The sequence below is a fragment of the Pseudopipra pipra genome, chromosome 2 (assembly GCF_036250125.1).
Source record: "Pseudopipra pipra isolate bDixPip1 chromosome 2, bDixPip1.hap1, whole genome shotgun sequence".
Classification (NCBI taxonomy): Eukaryota; Metazoa; Chordata; class Aves; order Passeriformes; family Pipridae; genus Pseudopipra; species Pseudopipra pipra.
The window spans coordinates 50015029-50039670 of record NC_087550.1 but is presented as its reverse complement, the minus strand read 5'-3'; the positions used below and the strand labels follow the sequence as shown (position 1 = coordinate 50039670).

The window sequence follows — 24642 nt, the reverse complement described above, 5'->3', positions numbered from 1 at the left end:
TCATTCTAAAGGGGAATAAACAAAACATTCTAATGAGTTGTGTGAGGAAAAATCATGGAATTCTGTTAGTTTACATATCCAAAACATTTCAGTTCATTGGTAAAATTGTTTGCTCTGTATCATCCCTTTGAGTTTTCAAAAAGCATTTAGATGTGTGTGTGCTGGAGTGCACAGAAAATGTCTGCAGCCACCTGGTAGTAGGAGGCAGGATTGGGTGAATCAAAAATCAAAGGCGCTTGAGAAGGCAAATGAGAGTTAAATACTTTGAACATCTTTTAAGATCTGCACCCTACCAGTTCATAAATTTAAATATCCTTAAAATTCTGGCCTTTGAAATCACCACTTTGATACTGAAAGTTATCTATATCTATTCAGTAAATTAAATACAATTTCCATCATGTGATAGGTAATGGAAACTGAACAGCTGTCTGAACAGTAGCTCCACTGCTCTGTAAAAAAGAACCTTTAGTTTGATTTTCCCCATTTAGTACTGTTTACATATTGGACAGAAGTGTTTGGAAGGCACTTGCATAAAAATGGGTGCTTTTGTGAAAACAGAGTGAGGAAAGATTTTTATTTTTTTTTTTTTTGGTAAGTGAGTAATTGTTTCCTTTAATCTCTTTGTTTTTTCTCATGACTCTACAAAGATCAGCACACAGCCATGTAATTAGGGGCTCTGGACTAGATCATGCTAAAACACACATTAATGTGCTCCACTGTTCTTACAGCACTGCATAGTCAAAGCAAAATGTAAAATTTAGTTCACAATAACATCTTTACAGAAGTACATGCTATTTCTTCTGTCAGTTAAATAATTTTTAAAAGTAGTGGAACCATCAAACAGTGGAGGTCATCTGGCCCAATCCCTGCTCATGGCAGAGCCAGCTTATCACATCGCATCTGACACTGACATAGGATCGATCAATCCAACCCCAAAAAGGAAGATAGACCAAGTTCAGAATATCCAGTTAAAGAAAATAATAATTTGTGTTTAGTAATAATTTGCTGATTTCTCATTTCTTCATACAGTCATAAAAGACATCCTGGCAGCTCTCATTAATAATGTTCTTGTAGTAAACAGCAGCTGGATAAAAGCATTAAACAGATATGGGTGTTTGATCCTCTCAGAAGTAATAATAATAAAATAGTAGCTATCCACAAGTAATCTTAACCTTCATTTTATAAATGACTTTTCACTATGGTCTCGAGGCATGATGAAATGTTAATAATGTTGATATACTTCAATGATAATAATTACAATATGTAATAATAATTACAATATGGTTGTGAATAAAAAAATAAGACATCTGGGTCTGTAGGTACAGCTTTTGCCTGTACTTTCAGGATAATGTCAGCCCTCCTGTTACTGGAATATGTGTAGATGACAACTTCTTACAAATTGTGTGAATAAGTGACATTCTGCTGTTCAGGGTTCAATTTTTTTGGAAGAAATACATGGGGCATCTTTCTCAATAGGCCCTTTCATGAAAAGAGCTAATAAGGAAACAGTGGGATCTAAAGACAGATCTGCTTGGAGTGTTGATCAGCTGATAATGGCAGATAATACTGATAATACCAGGTGGGAGCTCAGCACTTTGCATTGCATTCACTGTGCACAAGCCATGGACTTGGAACTCAGTCTTCAATACTTGAACTCTGCTGTATGTGCTGTATCTTATCAATGTTCCTTGCACTACAAATTACTCATCTCACACAGAACTCCAAAAGAAAGTGTTTTAATCTTAATTTATGATAAACAAGAACTGAGAAATCTTTTTATTAATACATCAAAGTGCTATCTCCAAGGAGAGTTACTTTCATATTAATGTTCAGTGTTTAATATAAATTCACAGCATGAAGACCACCTCAGATGGGTAGAGTTTCTCTGATGTATATCTGATTGCCCACATGTAATTTGAACATCTACAGAACATGAAGGGCATAATCAAAGAATAATTAATATGTTGATAAGGAGATATGTTTTGTTCTACTTATCTGCATAATTCAGAGAGAAAGTTTATGATGACAGCATCTATCTTTTGGGGTATTGTTTACGTTTTCACTCAAATTATAACATGAAGCATTCTCCTGCATTCCATAGTGCCTTTCATCTGACGAGCTCCAATTACTGTCTGACCAATTAATTTCAGTACCGCACACATGCAAACCACATTGGGTATTATGGAAAATCTAAGCAAGGCATTGAAGTCTGAAATTTGACCTCCAGTTTAGGACACTGAGCTTGAAAACCCTGCCTTCCAGAGACATTGAATCTCTGTCTTTAATTGGAGTTAAGAGTACCCATGAGAATTGAAACTAATGCTCAGACCAGCACTACATCCTCTTGGGAGCCCTCTGAATGTCAGGCCACTCCAGAGACCTTTAGTATCTTGTATGCTGCTTGAGTTCAGGCTGTCTGCAAATCTTCCCTGCCTTGCAAGAGATGACATTTTTCAAAACCTTGCAAGGACAGGGGGTAGCTACAAGCTGCATGTAGTGGAGTCCATCTGCTGCATCCAAATTCAAACCAGATCTCAAGGGCAGAGTACCAGACAAAACATCTTGTGCAATTCATGTGCAGTGAAGAAACATACCTTGTGTACAGACTGAAGAATTTACTGCTCTAGTGATTAAAGTATTAGCAATCTAATCAAAGAGTTAGCCCAGCTACAAAGATAATAACACTTATAGTTCCAAGTATAAAGTTATGGCAAGTTTCCAGTAGTGGTACAGTTGAAATTGATACATATATACTTCCTATTATCTACTCCTCTCCCTGGTGTTATGCTTGCCCTTCCCATGACTCTGTGGGTCCCAAAATCAATAGTGCTAATTTTCCTCAAGATGAAAAGGGCTGTAAAGGAGCTTACAGCAAGGAAGATGAAATTCTTTGCTAAGAAAAGTATGATGTTGCTGATGGAGATACTTTCTTTCTTACTGTTGGGTCAGTTCAGGGTTAGTTTTACACATTTCCTGAAATAGTCATAGAATCACAGAGTGGTTGAGGTGTAGGAGGTCATCTTGTCCAACCCCCCTACTCAAGCAAGGCCACCTACAGGCAAGTGCCTAGAAGTGTGTCCAGATGGTTTTGAATATCTCCAGGGATGAAGCCTCCACCGCCTCCCTGAGCAACATGTACCAGTACTCAGTCACCCTTAGAGGGAAAAAGTGTTTCATGATGTTCAGAGAAGTGTTTCTGTGTTTCATTGGGTGCCCATTGCCTATCACAGGGCATATCTGAGAACATTCTGGTTCTGTCTTCTTTGCACCCTCCCTTCAGGTATGTATAGTCATAGATGAAATTCCACCAAGACTGGCCCCTTCCCGAGGCTGAACAGGAATGTAAGACATGAAGAGGTACAAACAGCTACAATGGTTCAATGACTACTTTTTCATAATATCTACTAGCTATGGAACTATCATCAGTAGGTTGCAAAAATTGCTTTATAGCACATCTGAGTGGCAAGTAACCATACACTTGGAGGTTTTCTAAATACAGCTGGATGCAACATGTCCCTTTTCAATTTAAGCTCAGAAGCTGTTTTTGTCTTCAGGCCATAATACATAGAAGTTTAGATGCCACCTAGATCTCTTGAGAACCCAAAGCCAGAAACTTGTAAAATGAGAGTCTATTTTCAAAATTTGTCCATAGTGACTCTGAGTCACCAGAAGTTTTGAAATAGATCCTAAGGGATGGGATCTACCTGTTTGATAATGTTCCTTCCACATTAAAAATACCGTATATTTTATACTAGAGTCCTTAAAGACTCACATTTTCCAGATCTTTATCCAAACATATTTTTCAGTGGGCATACACTGTTCATGTATCAAAGTTCTGTTAATTCTCAAGTCAGCAGTTCTCAGGTTTTGAGTGACAGGCCAAATAGCTGGGAAGGGCAGCATGGTACTGAAGAATGGATGGGTGGTACTCTTTTCTCCAAGTCTATACTAAGCCAAGACTCATGGGGGCTGTCAGAAGGCAAGAAAAGGAATATAAATCCTAATGGGGAAGGAGGATGTGAAGGGAACCAAGCTCTTAATCACTTCTGTCCATTAGCAATACCAGAGTAGTTTTCCCAAGACTAAATGGAGGAGAGCCTGATGTCCTTGTCAGGTCCCTATATATATATATATATATATATATATATATATATATATATATATATGTATATATATATATAATGTGAATTTTATCTATCTCATAAATCCTGTTAGTAGTTGCAGCTGGATAAAATATTCTCCTTGTTTCTTGTCATAAACTGCTACAGCATTCTTCTGTGCAGCTGCCACATTTCATCCTAATGCAGCTGCATTTCACCCAGGGATGAAGTGATCCCTATATATAACTTTCTCTTCAGTTTTTATAACAGTTTAAAGTTCCTCAAGATGAGATGTGGGTTGCAAGCTATTGTTTTATTGTGTCATCACAAAGTGCTGCATTGTAAGCTAAGAAAAGTGTTTTCGAAGTGATACTTGAAGATAGGGAGAGATTTTTTGGGTTAGGGGGGATTTAAAATCCTGTTTCAGGAATTTGAAAGGAACATGGCTAAACAATGGGAAACAACCTTGCATAGAGTAAGGTTGTATAAACTGAGTGGACATGTGGGACAGTGGGTAGCAGAGATGTCAGAGAAATGAATGGAAGAGAGTTGGTTTTAAGTGACTTCAGAGTGGAAGACATGGAAAGAGAAGGAGAAAGGGAAACGAGCAGTAAATAGAAATTATGATGATAAGGAGCAACAAAAAATCTCAAGAGGACACTCGAAGACCTGGATTTCTTGGTTTTATCACATAACTGAGCCATATAACATGGATGGGATTTTCAGCATCAGTTGGTTCTATTAAACATCTTTGCAGTGTTATTAGTGTTATGTCTGAAACTTTCAAATGTTAAGACTGCTTGGTATCCAAATCTCATTGCATTCTTATGGCTAGGTGCCTGAGTGTGCTGTACACCCTGTACCAGAGGGAGTTCCTTGGAACTCTGCATAATGGGAGAATTCCCTAGGGAGTTGATTTTGTGCTAGACTTGTAGGAACAGTGATGGTTGCCTGGCAAGTTGGCTAATTACTCTGAACTAGGAGTTCCTCAGGATATTTCTTACTCCTAAGGTCCTTATTGTGTCCCTACATTCCTGCTGGCTTGGTGTGCTGGCTGCTTCAATGGCCCCTGTGAGTCACCTCTCAGCCTAAAGCACGTGTGGAGTGTAGCACGTGGTACCAAGGTCTCTCCTACACTGCAAACTGTAATTTCTCTGTTGCTATTTGCACAGCCACCTTCTTGTTATTAGCATGAGGGAACTCATTGTGTTGTATACCTCGTTCTGATGACATCTACATGTAAAAAATATTAATACAGACAACTGTTCTGAGATCTGTAAAGTTTTGTGCCTGATGAACCTGCTATAAATTTCAGGTCTACCAGTATTACCAGCATCCCATTAATTTGGGAAATGGATTCATAATCCTTTCCTAGCATAATACTTTCACCCAAGGGGGACTTAGGTTCCTAACTCCTTGCTGGAAGAACACACCTTTCTTCTTAGGAAATGTAGCCTTGCTCAAGATAAAAGACTGACAAGAAGTTTCCCAGCTGGTCTGGGCAGAATTTGGTTGTAGTAGGAAACAAAAGAATCATTGTAGTCATTGAAAGAAACATTTTATATAGTCATAGCTATGTCTGAGTAATAGAAATGTCAGTAGCTCAGAAGGAAGAGCTGTATATGGGATCATCTAATGGAGAAAAAATATTCTCATAACACTGTCTTTAGTTCATTTATTCCATTCTGGAGAATTCTTTTCCAAATCTGTGGTGGTAATAGTGACTAGTCAGATAAGACACCATCTCAGTTTTGAGCACACTCATCTCCTGATCCCAGTGTCCTTTGGTAATTAATGTTATAGATTGTATTTTTAAAAAATCCTCTGTCAGTTCAGATTGCCTTCCTTCTTCTGGATACCTCCCTTTTTATTATTCTCCTTGTCCTTGTCCTGTGTGTATAGTGGATCGAAGTTCCCAATTTCCTCTTTTTGTATTACCCCTGATTTTATACCCTTTTATCATAACCCTTCTTTATTCATCTGCTCTCCCAATCTTTTAATATCTCAGCTTATGAGATTTTTTTTCATGCCCATAAATAATCATGCTTCTCACTTTCAACCTTTCTAAGAAGTCAGAGCATGAATGGACATCATCTGACTATTATTCACTAAGTGTAAAGAATTACACATAAAGAAACTGCTCATGAGCTTGAAAGAATCTTTTTCTATTGATATTTGAATTATATTCAGCCACAGTAATTTAAAAGGTCCATATTTTATCATATTATTACTAGTACCACAGTATTCCGCAAAAGGTTAAGGACTATTAAAATAACACTTTGACAGTTTTATTTGTTCCTTCCTTGCAAAACATAATCTTGTTTCTAATAGTAACTATGTGGCATGACACAAAATAACTCCGATGAAATTCCACTTTTGAAAACCTTATTATCAGGATTTATTGAAGACTATGCATCATAGTGTAGTAAAATCATAAATTCATTGTGTGCTTATGGTTTATTTTATTTATTATGTATTTGTACTATAAAGTGTAATTTTATGGCTGCATGGTACAATTGCCATTGTGTTATTACTGGAATTATTCTGAAGAAGTCCTACAGAGTGGAAGAGAATGGGGTAAACCATTAGAGCTCTACCTAAAATCATTCCCTGAAATGGAGTTCTCAGCGAATTATGCTAAAAGACTAAGTAACTTAAGAGGCACTACTATCCTCTGCACAAAAATGTATACCACCCTACAAGTAAAGCTTTAGAATTTCCTCTTTTAAGAATTCTTGTGAGTACAATGCAACATGAAAGGTTGCTGAAAATTGCATCTGTCTTTATTAAATTGTATGGGGCTTTTTACGGAGGGACTATGACAAGTTTTTTATTTTTCCATGATCTACACCAACCTGCTTGCAGTAGTGAAGCGAGATGATAATCTAGTAGTTAAGGTATTAACCCGCTCCATGTAAGCTGTAGATCATAGAATCATAGAATCATAGAATGGCTTGGGTTGGAAGTGACCTGAAAGATTATCTAGTTCCACCCCCCTGATGTGGACAGGGACACCTTTCACTACATCAGGTTGCTCAGATGTGAGCTCTTGTTTTGCTGTGAATTTCCTGTGTGACCTTGAAAAGTAATCTGTTCTCATATTTACAAATATTTTCCTGTTATTTCCAATTTAGCACCTTTATGCCCTACTGTAATCTAATTTCTTATCTCTGAAGAAGCTTTACAAAAGCCATTCAGTGGAAACATATCAGCCTTTAGTGTTACATAGTAGCCGAGTAATGGTAGAACAATGCATTTAAGTATCAGAAATTTGGAATTTGGGCTGTCCAGGCCAGATTTCTAAGGGTATTAGTAACAGAGGAGTGACGTAGCCATATTTTTACAGACAGATAAAACAGACAAGCACCTATTTCCTACTATCCTTACCTCGAACCTGCTCGTTCGAGGATGGGGATTAAAAGCACTCTGAAGGGCTTTTAATCCCCATCTGTAAAATAAGAATAGGAGTTACACAGATAAGTATCCTAAAAACTGTGAGATATAGGGACAGGAGAGTAATGGCAACCATTAAAGTATCTCAGACTGGGCTGCATGAAGAAGCTGAAATGCACTGGAGCTGTTCTCAAACAGCCTCAGCCTGAACTGAACTTTCCTAAAGATCCCATCTTCCCTTATGAGTGCTCTTCTGGGAAGACACCACGGCGGTGACCTTGCTTGTTGATGACTTGAAAGGTTCATAAACCAGGACCAGTGAGACAAGGCTGAAGCTGTCCCACACAGTGTCCACAGCTGCCTTGAGCATGCCTCAGGTCTAAGACATGATCAGTGTTTCCTCCCCAGAAGTATTCTCTGGTTTACGTTTCACAGAGGTCCACAGCAGCTCCTGAGAGTAAAAGATTTTATTCAGCCTTGGGATGAGCTGAGCCTCCAAACTGACCCTAAAATTCCAGGTGGTTGTTGTTGTGGAAGATGCAGCACAAACTCTCATCGCAACATTTTTCGTCCTCTTAAAGGAGGAAAACTTTTGGGTAATAACACCAGACTAACCACCTTCAAACCTGTGAGCTATCACCAAGCTGTTAACTCTACTCCCAAAGACTTGCAAGGGTGAGACCTCTTCTGCTTTACAGACTGAGTTGGGATAGACACTGGAGCACAGTGATGTGGCACGGTAAAATTCTCTCCTTTCCAATTAATTGATTAATCATTTTCTCTAATACCCTTAGGTATTTTATCTGAGTCTAGTAAATTAGATGTAAGTGGTGAACAATATAGGGGGAATAAAAAAGTGAGCATAAATAGTGATTTATTACAGACAGATGAATAATAAAGTTATCACATAAAGTTGCCATAAACTCAGTAGATGCGGTAATTATATACCTTGTTTATTCTAGTTGCTATTTCTTTCACTGCATTGTGCAAAGGGGTATCTGAATCTAAAAAAAAAAAAGGGAGAAACACCAAAACAAAAGATAGAAGAGACAGAGGAATAGCGGCAGAAAGGCACAAATAAGATGACATGCTGATATCTAGACAGGAAAAGGGAAAGGACTGTAGCATTTCATTGATATTTGTGGATGGTGATAACATCTGAAGCTAGAGAATTCAATTACTTACATGATTTCCTCTTGACAGAGCACTTTTCTCCAAACAGCTTGAGACAGTTGTCCTGTGCTCTTTCATGTGACGAAGGACTGCTCTGGTGCTTTGGTTTTTTTGGGGCTTGTTAAAATGGAGCTAATGTGAACTAAACAGGACCCTTAGAGGATTTGTGTCAGTTTGCTAATCCAACAGCAGACCATTCTCAGTTTTGGGGAGTTAGTTTTCTACCAGCTTAGGGGGTTGAGCGAGATCTCTGAAGGGTTAGCCAGGAGCTGGTGTGGCAGAAAAGGAAGCAGGAGAAGGAGACAGCTGGCATTGGGTAGGCGGGGCAAGGATGTCCCCTTTGGTGGCATCTGGCTGCTAGTCTTAATCTGAAGTTGGGCACGATCAGAGCAGTTTGTGGAGAGCCAGAGAAAGTGCTGGAAGAGAGGGAAAGATGGCAAGCAACTATATCCATATTAGCCCCAGAACAGCCAGAGCACTGTTTGCGGGAGACAAGCTCAAACCTGCTTAATAGTAGAGATGAACTCAAAGACAGCTGTGCTCTGGACATCTGTCACATTTCCTGGGTGAACCTCTCTCCTCATTTTGCTCTAAATAAATTTTAAAATGGGTCAGAGATTTGCACTTCAATCTCCACTGCATGATACATGCTTTGGGCTACGATATCAGTGTCTGATAAACATTTAATTTAATACACATTGGAACAACTCTAGGAGGAAAGATTAAGAGACAGTCCTATGGGGGGAAGAGAGGAAAACCCAAGATGTTTTAGCGGATAAAAGAGGTATGTGACAAGGTTTTTAGTCACTATGGGCACTGAAAGGTTTTGGTGAAGCAGAGGGAACTTCTGGGGGGCCTCTGGGGCAAGATGTGAGAAAGAACAGCAGCAATGTAAGTAGTGGATTCTCTGTCCCTGGAGATTTTTAAAAAGAGACTGGATGTGGCACTTAAAGCCATGGTCTAGTAACCGCAGCGGTGTTGGATCAAGGGTTGGACTTGATAATCTCGAAGGTCCCTTCCAACCCAGCTGATTCTATGATTCTATGATTCTATGAACATCTGTGTGCAATGGACTTGGGAAACCTCATGGGAAAGCTGGTAGATGAGGGGAATATGGAGGCCATGAGGAGATCATCCTCAGAAATGTGGCTGGAGGGCTTTTGCGCGTGTGAATCTCAATTATAACTCACTACCAGTGGAAAAAGGAAATGGAAAAGAGAAATCTGTTTTCTGCCAAGCTTCAGCTAAAAACTGAAAAAATCCCTTAGAATTCAAGTTCTGTGAGACAGTGCAATGGTTGCCAGTATTTGTTGACTGAATTATTATCTAGCCTTAATAATTAATGATTGTAATTAACTGCTGCCCAAGCAAGTGGAAAGCAGTAGGTAAATTATCCCTGATTTTTTTTCCATCAACAGAGCAGAGCAGAGTAGTAGTGCATAAGGGCAAACCCACCATCATGTGTGTTGGAGCAAGCAGCCTTTTGGTCCTGCCAAGGGAGATGCTGCTTGTGGGTGTGTTGTGGCTCACGTGTTTCTGGGAGGAGCTGTGGCTCCTGCCAGCCTTATGCCATGCCCTCTCTAAAATCACTCTTCTCAGCATGACAGCCCTTCTCTGTGCTGTTGACAAGCTGCCTTGGAGCCACCTGTGAACACGTATAGTTTTCCACATCCTTCGGTGTTGTACCAAGACAGTGCAGCTGCTGCAGGCGGGATCAGACCCCTGATTAGCCTGGACATGGGAACAGGATTGGCCCAACACTGCCAAAAGTATTTCTACAGCCCTACAACTTCATTGAGGTCTTTTTGGTGCTGTACACATCTCTTCTCAAAGTCTGAACTGATGTTTAACTAGCAAGTAAGAAAAAACAGATATTAGAGTATGGGCACAGAAAAAGAAGGTTAAACTTAGCATCTCAAATTATTTTTCAAACATTGCAATATCCAGTAATAAAAGCATCTGTATTGCATTCAGAACTATAACTTGGATTACATGCCCAGGGCAAGATAGTAGAAATCACCTTTGGTGTCTGCTGAGGAGTGAATCCTTGGTTGTGCCTTTTCACCTAAACTAGGAGTGACCAAGAGGGGAACTGGAACAGGTGCCTTTAGCAAGTGGAAATACACTTTTATGAGAAAAGTCATATTTTTGGTTGTGCCAGCAGCATATTGCACTTCTCCCCTTCTGCTGTCCTCTGAATAAGACCAAAAAGAGAGAGATAGGAGGGAACTGGGCACTGATACTTGTCTTGAGACCCAGTATCCTAGAAGCTTAGCAAATCTTACTCAAGGCTGAGTCTGAAGTAGTCATTGAGAAAATGAGAATACTCTCCATAGATGCCTTCATTGAGGAGATGTAGTCAGTTTTGAAGGCAGAAGTTAGTCAGTGATATTTGACTGAATACAGTGTGTTATAAACAGCGTCATACAAAAAAACCCAAACACAACAAAACCGCACAAACCAAAACCACCACAAAAAACTAAAAACCCCAGAAAAAATTAAGAAATATTTTCTTGGTAATTCCCTGCTATTACTCACCCATTGCAATCAGATTTTTTAGGTCTCTTTTGGGCTGCAGTAATACTCCTCAGCGAGCTCCTTTGAGCAGCCAACTACAAAAAAACACTGAAATATGATAAGCATATAAGAGCATTAAATGGTAGCATTCTTCATCACCCACAGCCTCTGTCAGTTGTGTTTCCAGGCCAGATGAAGCTAGAATGTACATACAGCTGTTCTCAGTTGTAATATACATTTTGAAATGGGATTGATTCATCTGTGTTTCATGAGATTGAATTAAGCAAAAGAAAAAAGTATAAAGATTTGTCTTTTTTCCAAGCATGTAATAGAAATAGGCTAACTGGAACGTAATAGAGATGTGCTTTCAGCACACAGATGTGCAGTAGTGAGAGCCACGTTTTAGGAAAGCTGCTTATTCTTTTGTGCAGTGTCAAGAACTGAATGTACTTTCGTACTCCTTTTTTTGGCCTTGACATGAGCTAATGTCAAAGCAAATTAAGACCTAAATCCTTTTCAGCACTGCTAATGATTGTGATCATTGCAGAGCTGTTACTGGCTGTCTAATCATCTTTGGGAAATCAGGCTTTTGATACATAGACATTGTATTCTGAATTTTGATTTCTGCTACAAAATTTCCTGGTGTGACTCATTATGTAGGAGATCAGCCCAAAATGAGCCCAGGGAGCTCGGTAGAAGTTGAGGTACCTTCTGCCAACAGCAGTGCTTGAAGCTATTGCCTGTGTCTATTTTATTTACTTCTGCAGGCATACCTGTAGCTGTTTATTCTTCCTCCATTAGCAGTCACAAGAGAAAAGCATTTTCGGTGTTTGATTTATTCCACCTATTTCAGACACTAAGGTGAAATGAATCATCCTTTGAAAGTAACTGACTCTCTATATGGAGGGAGTCCACATAATGGAGTTCAGATGGCTAAAGGTATGAAAGCACATGCTACCTGTGTGACTTTCCCTTCAGTATCATGGCACCTGCACTGAGGTTCTCCTGGCAGAGCTTTCAGTGGATTTCATGTGGCATTTTCCTCCACAAGAAATGTCAGAACAGGAAAAAATGCAGTGCATGCTCCCGGTCACCCCATTTTCACCCTACTCCATCTTCACCTCTCACCAACAACTTACCCTTGAGGGAGGGTAGATCCCAGGACCACAAACCTGGCTAAGCAACTTCTCCTGCTTAGGAGGAAATGGTTAACACTTCATCCCAGTCACCAAGTGGCTATATGCACTGCAGGGTCCTGCGGAGACAGGCAGATTTCTTTGAGGGACTCTCTTCTGATGCTATAAAGAAATACTTCAGAGTGATGGCAGTTCTTTAAGCAACAAATAGATACTACCAAGTCTCTTTGTTATTTACTTGTAATAAAAGAACTTCTAATTCAAAATAATGAAATGTCATCTTTTTTCTCTTTTCTCTTTTTGCTCAGAAATCGAAGCAAAGGAAGCGTGTGACTGGTTACGTGCAGCTGGATTTCCCCAATATGCTCAGTTCTATGAGAGTAAGTAAGTTTTTTGCCTCTGTATGCAGTACTGAAAGTGCACTGAGCCCTTGCCAGGAAAGCTTGGAGTCAGCCAACACTACATTTAACTGAGTTATGGTCATGGCTGGGTGCTTCACAAAACCTCAGCTGCTATAGTCATACCAGTGCATGAAGAAAAGTAAGATTCCTGCCCTCATAGCCATGGGAAGTTAAAAAAAAAAAGGGAAAAAAGAGGGACATAGTTTGTGTAAACCTCAAAGGTTAACAAGAACAAGTACAAAATATCCAAAAACATGAGTCTATTTTTTTAAAACTTCCTGAACCGTGTCTAAAATAAGATGAAAACACTGAAAGTTATTGCAAATTTTGATCTTGCTGAAAATAAGATTGAAAACTCTGCAAAATTACCAAAAGTGAATAATCTGAGCTGCACGTCATTTTTGCAAAGTAAGAAAAGCCGATATTTCGGTGCTAACTCAGTGCAAATGGTGGTGTCCCCTTCCTAGCTGTAAAGTTTGTGCCCAGGGAAGTAATGTCCCCAAGGGCAGAGCAAGTGATTATGCTGCTGCTGTGTTCAGGAGTGGTTTGGGGAGTGGAGCTGGGTTTTCCTTCTCTCCCTATCTCAATGCTGAGAAGGAAACTGCAGCTGATCCTAGTTTTTCCCAAACTGCATATTCTGTCAGGAACACGGAGCCAGCTCCATCCCACTCGGGCTTACTAGCCAAAGCACAGCTCCGCCAAACACCCCTGGACACCTTCCAGGGACGGCTTGAGTTGGAGGCAGCATGGCTCCACTCATGGAATGATGGCCAAGAAACCTCATGGGTCAGAGCCAGCTCTGCAGAGAGCCGGCTCGAACACCATCCATGCCCTTGTGTGAGGCTGAGGGTGGTGGGGAGCATGATGCCAAGGACACGTCCATGGCTTCTGATGGCCAGCTGACGTCCATCACGGCTCAGGTGCTGGGTCCTGGTGAGCTGCTCAGGTGCCTGGGGACCAGGAGCAGCATGCAGAGATGCTCAGGTGGCTCCACAGGACGCAGGCACGCTCAGTTAAATCCAACTAAGACTAATAAGCCTGCCAGACCAAAACAGACATAAATATGTAACTACTACAGTCCCTGGGTAACCAGTAGTACTTTTGTGTCTGCCTTCTGATCAGAGTATCTCAGATACTGACTCCCCCAGAGAAAGGAGAGCCTGCTGCCTGCTGAACTCAAAGGGATGTTCTCTCCAAAAAACAACCTGTGCTGGGCTCCAGCAGTTCCCATGCAATCAATATGTGCTCTAGACAGTCTGAGTCTCTGAAAACAAGGTGCTTTCTGCAAGCATCTATTATGTCAGTGTTAAGCACTAAAGTCTGAAAATGCTGGCTGAAGTTCCTGTATCCCAGCATCCTGCTGTGGTACCTAAGCATGGCAGAGCAGTCTGGAGAGCAGCCACAGCACTGGAACAAGTCCACCATTATAGAGCCCACTAATGTGTTGCAGCCATGTCACTTCACATTAAAAATGTCAGCTTCCAGCATGCTATTCTGGCTTTTTTAGCTAATATTGGGGGTTATAATTCAGCTCTTTTTTTTTGTCTGTTATTTGAGTAACCCCCTGTCTGAAATAATAGTTATTGGGATCCGTATTAAAAGCAAAAAGCACAGAACATTTCCGGGTTTGGGGCACAGTCCATCTAGCAAATAACTCATTAAGTCACTGTGGTGGGAATGAAGAACCTTGTTGCTCATGTGGATAAAGAAAGTGTGTAATTCCCAGATCTCATTCATTTGTTCAAGGGACTAGAATGAACAGCTAACAACTGAGTATTTTTTAAGCCAAAATGAAATAATTTTGCTCTCATTCTGGTGCACTAGACATTCAACTATACCTTTAATAGAAGAAAAAAAATAAAGTGGCTCAAAGGATCACAGATACAGCTGGAAGGGAACCAGAGCGGAGGGAAATTGGTCATACTAGATTTCAGTGAGCAAGCACATGCAAAGCAATTTAGGTGTAGACTATATTTTCATTTTAATAGCAAGCAGTCATCTTAATATTGTGTCTCCTTTTATAGACTCCCAGTTTCCCATTGACATTGCTGCAGTAAAGAAAGATCATGATTTTCTTGACAAGGACCTTGTAGAACCTCTTTGCAGGTAAAGAACACCTAAAGTTTCTGTTCTGATAATTGAAAAGCATGAGCTGATTTGTCATTGTTAGCATAGCAGCAGCAGAGATGTTTGCTTGTCCAGGTGAATTAAGTGATGATATGTATAATGCCAGCATTCTAAATTAATTTCTTTTATGGAGAATCCTGCAGTAGGGCACCCACTACACTCATAGAAAGCATCACACGATTTGAGAAGACCCAAATCCAATGGATTTGAAACAGCTGCTTTTTAAGAACTAGAAGTAGTGCAAGCAAACCCTGAATAAATGAGAGTCACATTTGAGTCACACATTAATAACTCTTATATCCAAGTGCAGCAGAAAAGATGAAACTTTATTGCATAGAATTCAGCAAGCCCTTTTCTCTGGCAGCAGATGTGGTTTTCCTGCTGCTGTGATTCCCTTGGTGCTCTCTTTTGGCACCAGTAAGAGAAGCGGGACAAGAACCCCCCAGTACTACAGCTACTACAACTGTTCCCTGGTTTGCACCTCCCAGGGGGCCTGTGTTTGCTGTTTATCTTGCTTTTTATACTCTGCCTGTGATGAATATACCGTATTGCATTGCTCAAGTACTGTCTCCCAGGACTCAAGACACAGCAATTCTGTGGCAGTTTTGCAAAACCACATTGCAGAGGCATTGTTCCCCTCTTCTTTCTCCTGTGCTCAGCTCATGCTGGGTTCTGCTCCTCTCCTCTTTAAGTAAGGACAAAGGAGCATCTGGTCCTTAAGCAAGCAGCCTTTATTACATGTTACGGAAACTTTCACAACACCAACATCAAGATAATTGGACAAGACTCTTATTTCTCCTTCTGCAACTGTGGCTAAAGTCATCAGAGGTGGTATGCTGTTCCACGTAGTACTGTGCATTGCAGGGATTAATGAGTCTGTGATGGAGGAATGCAGATAGGGTTTCTGAGAATCACAGAAAATAGGGCTGGAAGAGACTTCATCTAGTCCATCTCTCCATCCTGGGCTATGCCCTCCTTCCTGGAGGATCCAGGTAATTACTGGGCATAGCTGTCAGATTGCTTTCCCAAAATTCCCCTGCTGCAAGTGAAACGTATTGCCTCTCATATTGTCTCTTATGCTTATGAGGAACAGAATATTCTCTTTCTCTGTGTCTCAGCCTCTGTGTCTGAAGACAAATCAGTTTGAAATAATTGGATGTTTCAATGCTTGCTCTCACAGATGCCAGAGAGCAGAATAACTGCAGACTTGATCCACTTCTCTTCTGTCTGCTTGCTGAGAAAGATTGCTATGCCCATGCCTAAGAAGCCTCCTTCCCATACACATGTACATCCCCCTGCTTCAGTCTGGAATGATGGAAGGCGTACTTTGCTACAGCTTGGGAACTGGAAAGTGGTACTGATAGAAGGTTGAGATCTCTTCTCCTCTGCCCTTTCCCACAAAGTTGAAGGACCATTCAAAAATCCAAGAATGATGTCTGTTCCTGTCTCTTTCTTGTGAGAGCAAACAGTGAGGTGTAGTCATTACATAGCTCTGTGACTCTCCCTTAGTCTTTCTTCCCTGGAGTAATTTGTAGTGGTGGTACTACCATGGTCACCAGGCATCCAACACCTACACAGCTAGAAGTGGGAATAGTTCTCATCTCTTGTTTCTGCAGCCTCTCTGTAGACTCACAGATACACCTACAGTTACACTACGTTGATATATTTGTGAGATTTTTTTTTTATAAGCTGAGCAGCTAGAGAGTGGTTGGGTGTGGGGGTTTTTCTCTTTTATTAAAATATGAGATTTTGGAAAATTGACTAGCAGCTGCATAGATGCACTCGTGACAAAATGCTTTACGTTAGCCTAAATCAAGTGATACTGCTGAGACCTATAGAGAGAAGCATAGACACAGATATTTCCAAACTATTTTATTCAAAGATAAAGGGGTTTATGACTGTCTAGTAAATTTTTCTGTAATTTATTCAGAAGACAACACCTGTTGACTTGAATTTTTGTTGGGAGTTTTTAAACAGTTTAGATCCAAAAAAGGAATAGCACCTTGTAAGATTAGAAATACAAGTATTATATACAGGTTATGTTTTCAGTTTTCAGATATTTAATTTGATGTAACTCATCAGCTTCAAACCTTTAGCTGAAAGCTACCAGTAAAAAGCCATTGTACCAAATACCAAAATTCAGGTTCATCAATAAAAGTAAACAGTGTCAGCTGCTACCCACTCATACTAGCTTTGTCACTGTATTAGCTATCAAACCAACATCTTCATAGTTTTCCAGTGTATTGGAAATCTTCACAGCTCAGCTGACCACTGTGGCCAGTTTTCTACCCTTGCTCTGCTCTGTGATGGTGTTACTACAAGGCGCATGCCAGTATATCATATGAGAGCTGCAGACTGTGATGGACTTTGATGAAACAGAAAGTTAAAAAAAGGTTGGTTATTATTTCTGTATGCACAGATCCCCAGTTGGCAGTAAAACTTCCATTCTTCAAACATTCAAAACTGCCCTCAAAGCTATGCATGACCAAGCTATCATGCTGATTAACAGTGCATTCAGCCCATAGTGCTGAACAAAATGGGTTTCTCATTTTTATTTGGAAGATAATTTTGCAGCTGGAATGCCAGAATGGATAATAAGTTTGAGCAGTTTTAGCTCTGAATGATAATAGCATAAACACTAAATTTCTCTGCTCTTGTGGGTTTAAATCAGACTTTCAATCTCATTTTATAATCAGTTTTCTTATGGCATTGCAGTATACAAGACAACAGGAGGCACAAATGAGGAAGAACCTTTTCTTTTTAAGGCAGCTGGTAGTATTTTAGTCAGAAAGACTAAGACTCCCTGTTGTAAAGGATTTCAGTGACCTTTTTGAGATATTATAACATCCCTGCTGTTTCCAATATAATTGAAAATTTGGCAGGGTAAAAACAAAATCTGAGGCCTTTGGGTTAGAGGCGTATTTATCAAGAGATTCCACTCAGATTTTATTGAGTAATGAACAATAGAGAATTGCCAGGCAATCTGCAAGCAAATGCTGTCAGCCTGCCAAAATAATAATTGGGCATGAAAATTTTATAGCTGGATCTCTGTGTCATTTCCAACTCTGTGTCAGTAACCAACTCTGCTCTGGGAAATTTTGTGGCCGCTGTGATAGGCAGGTGAGAAGGAAAAGCCAAGCCATGTTGTACTTTTTGTATTCACATAAATACAGTGACTAAGAACATCAAGACCAAGTATGTAGCAGTCTGATGCATAGCCCCCTAAACCAAGGTTTAAAATTTAAACTGTGCCAAGCAGTCAGCAGCTTTTTCTTCCATAGCTGTTGTCTCTTAGATAGCTTGTAAACAACTCAAAGGTTGTTGTACGCGATGGGACATCCTACCATTAGAATTATGAAAGGGTGGTTGTACAGTCAGTACCATTGCCAAGTTTATATTGCTCTAGGTGCTGTTAGGGCATAAGTCTGGCTTTCCACTTGCAGGACAGAAAGCCCTGCTTTGAATGGCTCACATTGACTTCCAGGAGAGATCACTCACCTAATGTGAGCATGTGGCCTATAAGGTAACTTCCTCAGTGGCAGCCATGACAGGACTGGAAACTAATATTTTCTCTTCATGCACAAAACTGGTGGAGCAGGGACATGCCAGTGCGAGCTTTGCACACCAGCCCTAGTGGTACTGGGAGGACCCTTATATTGTGTTAAGACTTCAGCTGGGTGAGGTCTTAAGAGTCCAGCGTGAGGAGCTGGATGTCCTCTTCCCAAAGTTCACAGCACCAGAAGAACCCAGATAGGGACATGTGTATGCAGCACCTAAACTTGGCTAGGAATAACAAAAAAACAAATAAATAATCTTGTAGTTCCCTCAGAGAGGCATTTTCAGAACCATATGGTGTGTTTTCCTGGTCAGAATCCATACGAAAGGACATTTGCAGATCTGCTAAAGTAGAGACACTGTGCTATTCATGCTAGCCCTCCCCATGATGCCTCCCCTTGCATGACTGGCCAGTGCCCCTGGCTGCATTCCCAAGCACCTGCTTGGAAGCAGCTGCAGAACAGTTCCAGGGTTTCCCCTGGAACTTCAACTCACTTTAGAGTTGTCTCCCTATTACTTGGATTTCTCTTTAAGCAGGACAACAGATCCCCCACAAGGTTTTCCAACCAGCCAGATCCTGCCTTCTTACAAGCTTGTATTTATTTGTAAACTCTGCTCAGTGCTGTAAAGGATGCAAAAGTCAGAGATTTCCTGATTCCAAAGAACTTCCATCATATGGGTTGATAATTACAGCACTGGAGATGGTATGCAGAGCCCTAAAGACCTGTCGTCTTTGACACCAGGTTGTCGTAGATCTCCTCAGGTAGCCCAGACTTCTCCATGTGTTGACTGGACCAAGGTACCTACAGCAGCTGAAGCCAGGCTTGATATTCTAGGGGATCTAAAATAGCACCAGAAACATCTCTTTGGGCACCTGAATATCTCCGCTGGTCTTTTAAGAATTGCTTCACAGGTCACTTTCCAACATAGATGTCTCACCATAGAGATGTGTTAAACCACCAAGGCAGTGTTTACCTGTGATGTTCTGGAGAGGAGATAAAATTAACATCACTGAAACACTTCCCCTGAATACTGCAGAGATTTCCAGACAAGCATTCAAATGCATCCTAGATTATTTGGTTTTTATGTAACCACCTCTCTTGTGTTTATTTTATGTGTTTTTTCCTTGCTTTTCTCAAGTCCAGACTTTGTGTTTTGCTAACAATACAAACAGGCAGTCTTTTCCCATGTTTTGAAGCAGTAGCATAAAGGTGTAGAGCTTCTCTCAGTTCGGCTGGGGTGTCACTGACAGCCTTTTTAGCCAGAAACTGTTTTTTTGCTTTTCTAAAGACTTGCTGAGGACTTGGCTGTCAGTCATCTGACAGCTTTAAACTGATGAGAAAAGCTTTCTGCCACAACTGGCACATCAACAAGGCAAAAGAAGTTGAAACAGACTGACTTTGATTTGAGTTGTTAGTACCAGACAAGCTCACAAATATGATCATTAGTTCTCTAATTTCACTGGCAAATCTTTCCACAGCCCTGGAAGAGCCCCAGAAAGCATACCGATGTTTCATAGAGGGGTGAATTTAAAACCTGGGGTTGAGTCCCTGTCACCCAGTAAAAAGTAGCTTTGTTTTTGATGAAGCAAGTTATTCATAGCAAAGCCAGATAATAAAGCAAACAGGACAACAGAGTGGCTTCCCAAGTCTCTAGTTTAAGTAAATATATTATTTTTATAGAGATGACCTATTAATCCCTGTTGAAACAATCTTTCTTTTGGATGCCATTAGTGGAAAAATGATGGCTTTGGATGGTCTTGTTGGTCTTTTTTTTCTGCACCTTTCTGTGCTGCAGAAGCAGCCTCTCTTAATAGAAATGCCACCACACTTTCTGCTGTGGGCTGAGATGCACAGAGATACCTGAGTGCATACAGGGTGAAGGATATGTCTTGGGCTGTTGCCTCCTCATCTTCCAGCTCCTGAAGTGCATGACTTGCTCCTTAGTTTTTGGAAGGCAAGTGACGCCATAGTGAATGGAAGGAGCACTGGTCACTGTATTGAAAATATTTTCTTCTACATCTTCTCCCTAACAACTGCAAATAGGCAATAAGTATAGAGGGGTTTTTGTGAACTATTGAGGAAGCAGTTGCAGAGATCACCTGCCAAGGGCTGCTGTGGAGAAAGCCCTCTTTCTTAGAAGAGTTTCTTCAGTGCCTGTTATCATGAACCCAAGGGAGGTGCAGTTGATGGCTTGGTTTTCAGTGTTGATGAGCAGCTGGAAAGGAGGCAAGGGTTTCTCAGAGTTTCTGAGCCTCTGGGCATGAATTTAGCTGATGTCTGTCTCCTGGTCAGCCTTGCAGGACACATTTAGGTCAAGGAAGCAAGGAGTCATTCCCCACTCACCATGTTAAGGTGTGAGGGCACAGTGGCAGCTTAATTCATACATGCAACTACAAGTACTTAAGCAGCACACAGTGGCATGTCAGTGTGGAAATGTGGCTACAGAACTTGTCCCTTCAGCACAGGCCAGCTAATGAAGAGGTGCAGGGAGCCTACTATTAGCCTCCGGTTCACTGCTCAGAGGAAGCTGTCCCCAGGGATAGAAGGTTGGGCTGGAGTCCTTTGAAAATCTGTCTTTGCCTCTATGTATTTGGAATTGATACCGATAAGGAAATTTTGTTCTCAAAAGAAGCACTGAACATTTCTCAGACCCAGGGCCCCAAGAAAATGCCACTTTGGGTTGAGAAATTCCATGCTTGGGCAAAAGATAAGTTTTGCAATAATAGATGAAGAAGATTTCTGGGCAGAAGGCTGAAGATATAACTGCAGAGCCACATACCCTGAAATTTGTTTCAGGAACATTGCTATCATGCATGCAGGGTGTGCTTGTGAATGCATTATACTCAAATTAATACTATGAGCACAGGACTTTTCTGATATGGCATAACAGATTTATTGGCTTGAGTTAGGGAATAGTATTTTATCTACAAATAAGAAGATGATATTTTGTGAGGGATTTTTTTTTTAAAGAAAGATCAACACTGGATGGGCTTTTTTTTTGTTAGTGGTGGCAATTTGAAAGGATTTTTAATATTAGAAGTTCTGGGCAGGAATATGTTACTTTCATAATGTTCTTATGTTGTGTGAGAGATTATATTACTGATGTGGATACTTTTTTCACGTGTCCTTGCAACTTATCACATATATTTCATATGTTATCAGTTCTGGAGATTTGCGGTCTTGTCTTGAGACCCAAAAGCAGGAGTAGCAGGTCTTGCTATAAAGACACAGGAGATGCAGGCAGCTTACAGAAGAGTGTTGTGGGCACATGGATCTCTCACTCTGCCTTGCTTAATTTTGAAATTCAGTCCTAGATCTGGAAAATTTTCAAAGTCGGACATATTTAACTCTGAGCCTCTGCTTTTAGAATTTGGGTGGTTTCATAGATGAAGATCTTTAAGTATTAAAAAAACCCAAATCCATTATCATTAGCATGGTAGGTTCTCTATTGAAAGAGCGTGTTTTCTTGTCCTCTGTCTGTCCTTGCACATGGGCACACTCACACAGAGAGACTGTCATTTCAACCCACTGTTATCACAGGATAATGGCCAGTCTTCGCAAGCGAAGATTTGGGAAAGAATAGCTTTGGGTTTAAGAAGCAGATGCCTTCTGAAGATGCTGGTAACGGCAATATGAATGTGGTCAAAAATAACTAAAAATATTTAGTTAAAGATATTAGATTTGTTACATGTTGGGTGTGTTAACCTGTCTCTAAGTTCCACAGATATGGGAAAGAAACTACTGGGTTTAGAGAAACATTTAAGTAACTGCTGAAAGTTCTTGATGTCAGCTTTTTAGGGAGATGCGAACTGCCAAAAGTGAGAAACCGCATAATTGGTTTTTTTTTCTTTTGGTCTTTCACTGCTTTGAAATCCACAGTTTAGACCAATTATATTACAGTCCTGCATATGGCAACTTGTCATTTCCCCAGCCAACAAAGGTATTTGTTTCCTGTGCTAGGTGTGTAAATGTCTATGAGTTAAAAAGCAATCTATAAAATCTGGTTATCAGGTAAAGTGTTGGTGATGCAGTGGTCTTATAGCTGGAATATATGACCAGTATCATTTCTGAAGCCTATTGTATGCAGTTGGCACCCTACAGTCAGATAAGAGAAAAGGTTTTGAACTTGCAAAAAGTAATGCCCTGTAATCAGAGATTGCTAATCTTTTGAATTTTCTTTGCCCTGTAGACGACTGAACACACTAAACAAGTGCGCCTCAATGAAACTCGATGTGAACTTCCTAAGAAAAAAGGTAAGGAAATTTCATGAAATGTGACTGCCCTGATTTAGCCTTGAAGTCAGCAATGTTCTTAAAAGTAAGTTAAGTATATTTGACTTTGAACATGTGTGTCAGCGTTATCTGGATGCATGATAATGTGAATTGCTGAATCTTGAAATTATAAATAAAATAGAAACTGTGACTAATATAGCAGGAATAATACTAAGTGTATTAAAAAGGTCCACACAGTACTTGAACTCTACATGCATGCAATTCAAGTTAGTGGGTGAAAAGACAGTGCAGTTTCATTAGAGTGGCTTGTTTGTAAATTCCGTGTGAATACATAATGGAAAATCCTGCTTAGAAACAAATGGAATGCTCAGATGAAAATAATAGCTATTCTTTATTTCTTGTATTGACTTCTTCCCAGTTAAGAATATGAAAATAAACTCTGTCATCCTTAGAAGTTCCTGTGTAACATGGGAATTATTTCAGCTTAAAGGGTTTCAGCAAGGACTGGAGAAACTGCCTGTTGATTTTGAGAGGTTTGTAACATGTCCAGCATTAACTGTTGAACATTTGGTTTTCTGGTCACAAATTTCCCCCAAGCCCTTCAGAGGTGTACAATGGTAGTTGTCGACTCTGTTCTTGCTTTGTAGAGTGTTTGTCTAGTGCCTTTTAACAACTTCCTCTGAGGGCTGCATTTTTTGTGTCTTTGCAAACTCAATCCAGTCATACTCTACTCAGTCTTTGAGGGAACTTGAATAGAAAACGGTTTTGATGTCTGGCTATGCTGCCTTTGGCATATGCCCATTTGTTCCTCTATGTACTAGCCTCTTCAGCTTGTATTTTGTCCATTCACTGGAGCTGCAGGGACTTCACTGCATCAGGAGTTTTTCTTGTCTTGGGTTTTTCTTGTCTTTGGTAAGTGCCAGCACTTTCCACATCAAACACCTACATCATACCTTAGAAAAGATTAGTAAAATCCCCTGACTACACAAGAACTTTGTCTTGGGCAGGCAGATGCTATAGGAAGAGGCTGAGGTCCCCTAAGAAAAACTAACTCAATTATGTGTTGACCTGCTTGGAAAAGTGTCTGGTTTGTGTTCACTAGCTCATGTAGTTATGTTCAAACACAGGTACTGGAGCTGCACAAGAGACAGAATTACAAAATAGTAACATATTCGTGAACCCTGATTGTCCCCTGGAAAATTTGTTTACATTCCTGTCCTTTCTTCTCTTTAACAAGTGTTTTAGGTTTGCTGTGAGGTTTGTATGCTTGCTTGCTTGCTTCTGTGTTTGATTGTGTTATGTTAAAAGTGGAGGATTTTTTTGTTATCTTTGTTTTTTATTAATTTTTTGCTGCCACTCCTCCCTGTTCAGAATGAATTGAAGCCCTCAGCTGCACTCCTTGCAGACGACCATTGATTTATGATGGAAGAGAGATTACTGTACTTGGTACTCTTTCTGGGGGACAGAAGCTAGTTGGGTCCATACCTGCATGAGACCACGGAGAAGCAGAGCAAAGAAAAATATAGAGAAAGAGGGGTTGAAGGAGACTTGAGTCCACAAATACAGAGCAACTAAAAGTAGATGAGAATGTGGGTAAAAGAAGAAGAGGAAGGAGAGCCTGCTGACAGGAGAAAATGTAAATGCAAGTGTAAAAGCCAGAAATTGGGTCTGAAATTGAACACTGAACCAAATAAATATTTTGATGTGGATACTGCCTTTTTCCTAATAGTCTGTATGGTGATCTGAACAATGAAATGCAAAATCAGCTTGCTTTGGAGCTTCAGCATAACGGGTTTGCACAGGACTAGCACAGCTGCTTGAGTGATTCATCAAAATATGGCAAACAAGCTGCCAGGCAAGGTTACTGTGAAAACCAGCACAGCATGAATGTTCCCCACTGCCCACTCTCCCACCCAAACCATTCCCACTGTGGGCTGCTATCTTCTCCTTGGCTTCACTGAGATGCATACAGAAATCCTCATGTATGTGTTGCAAATATGTCCATA

General features: G+C 40.4%; 1 protein-coding gene across 9 annotated transcripts in view; it reads left to right on the top strand.

Annotated features, from left to right (window-relative positions):
- STARD13 (StAR related lipid transfer domain containing 13) overlaps window positions 1-24642 on the top strand; it is a 292584-nt gene that overhangs the window by 241709 nt on the left and 26233 nt on the right. For 7 of the 9 annotated variants that reach the window (XM_064645517.1, XM_064645518.1, XM_064645521.1 and 4 more), the window contains 3 exons: window positions 12628-12699; window positions 14745-14826; window positions 22594-22657. In XM_064645517.1, the coding sequence (XP_064501587.1) occupies window positions 12628-12699; window positions 14745-14826; window positions 22594-22657 (218 nt within the window). The remainder of the gene's footprint in view (window positions 1-12627; window positions 12700-14744; window positions 14827-22593; window positions 22658-24642) is intronic. The other 2 variants (XM_064645526.1, XM_064645525.1) reach the window with 1 other exon arrangement.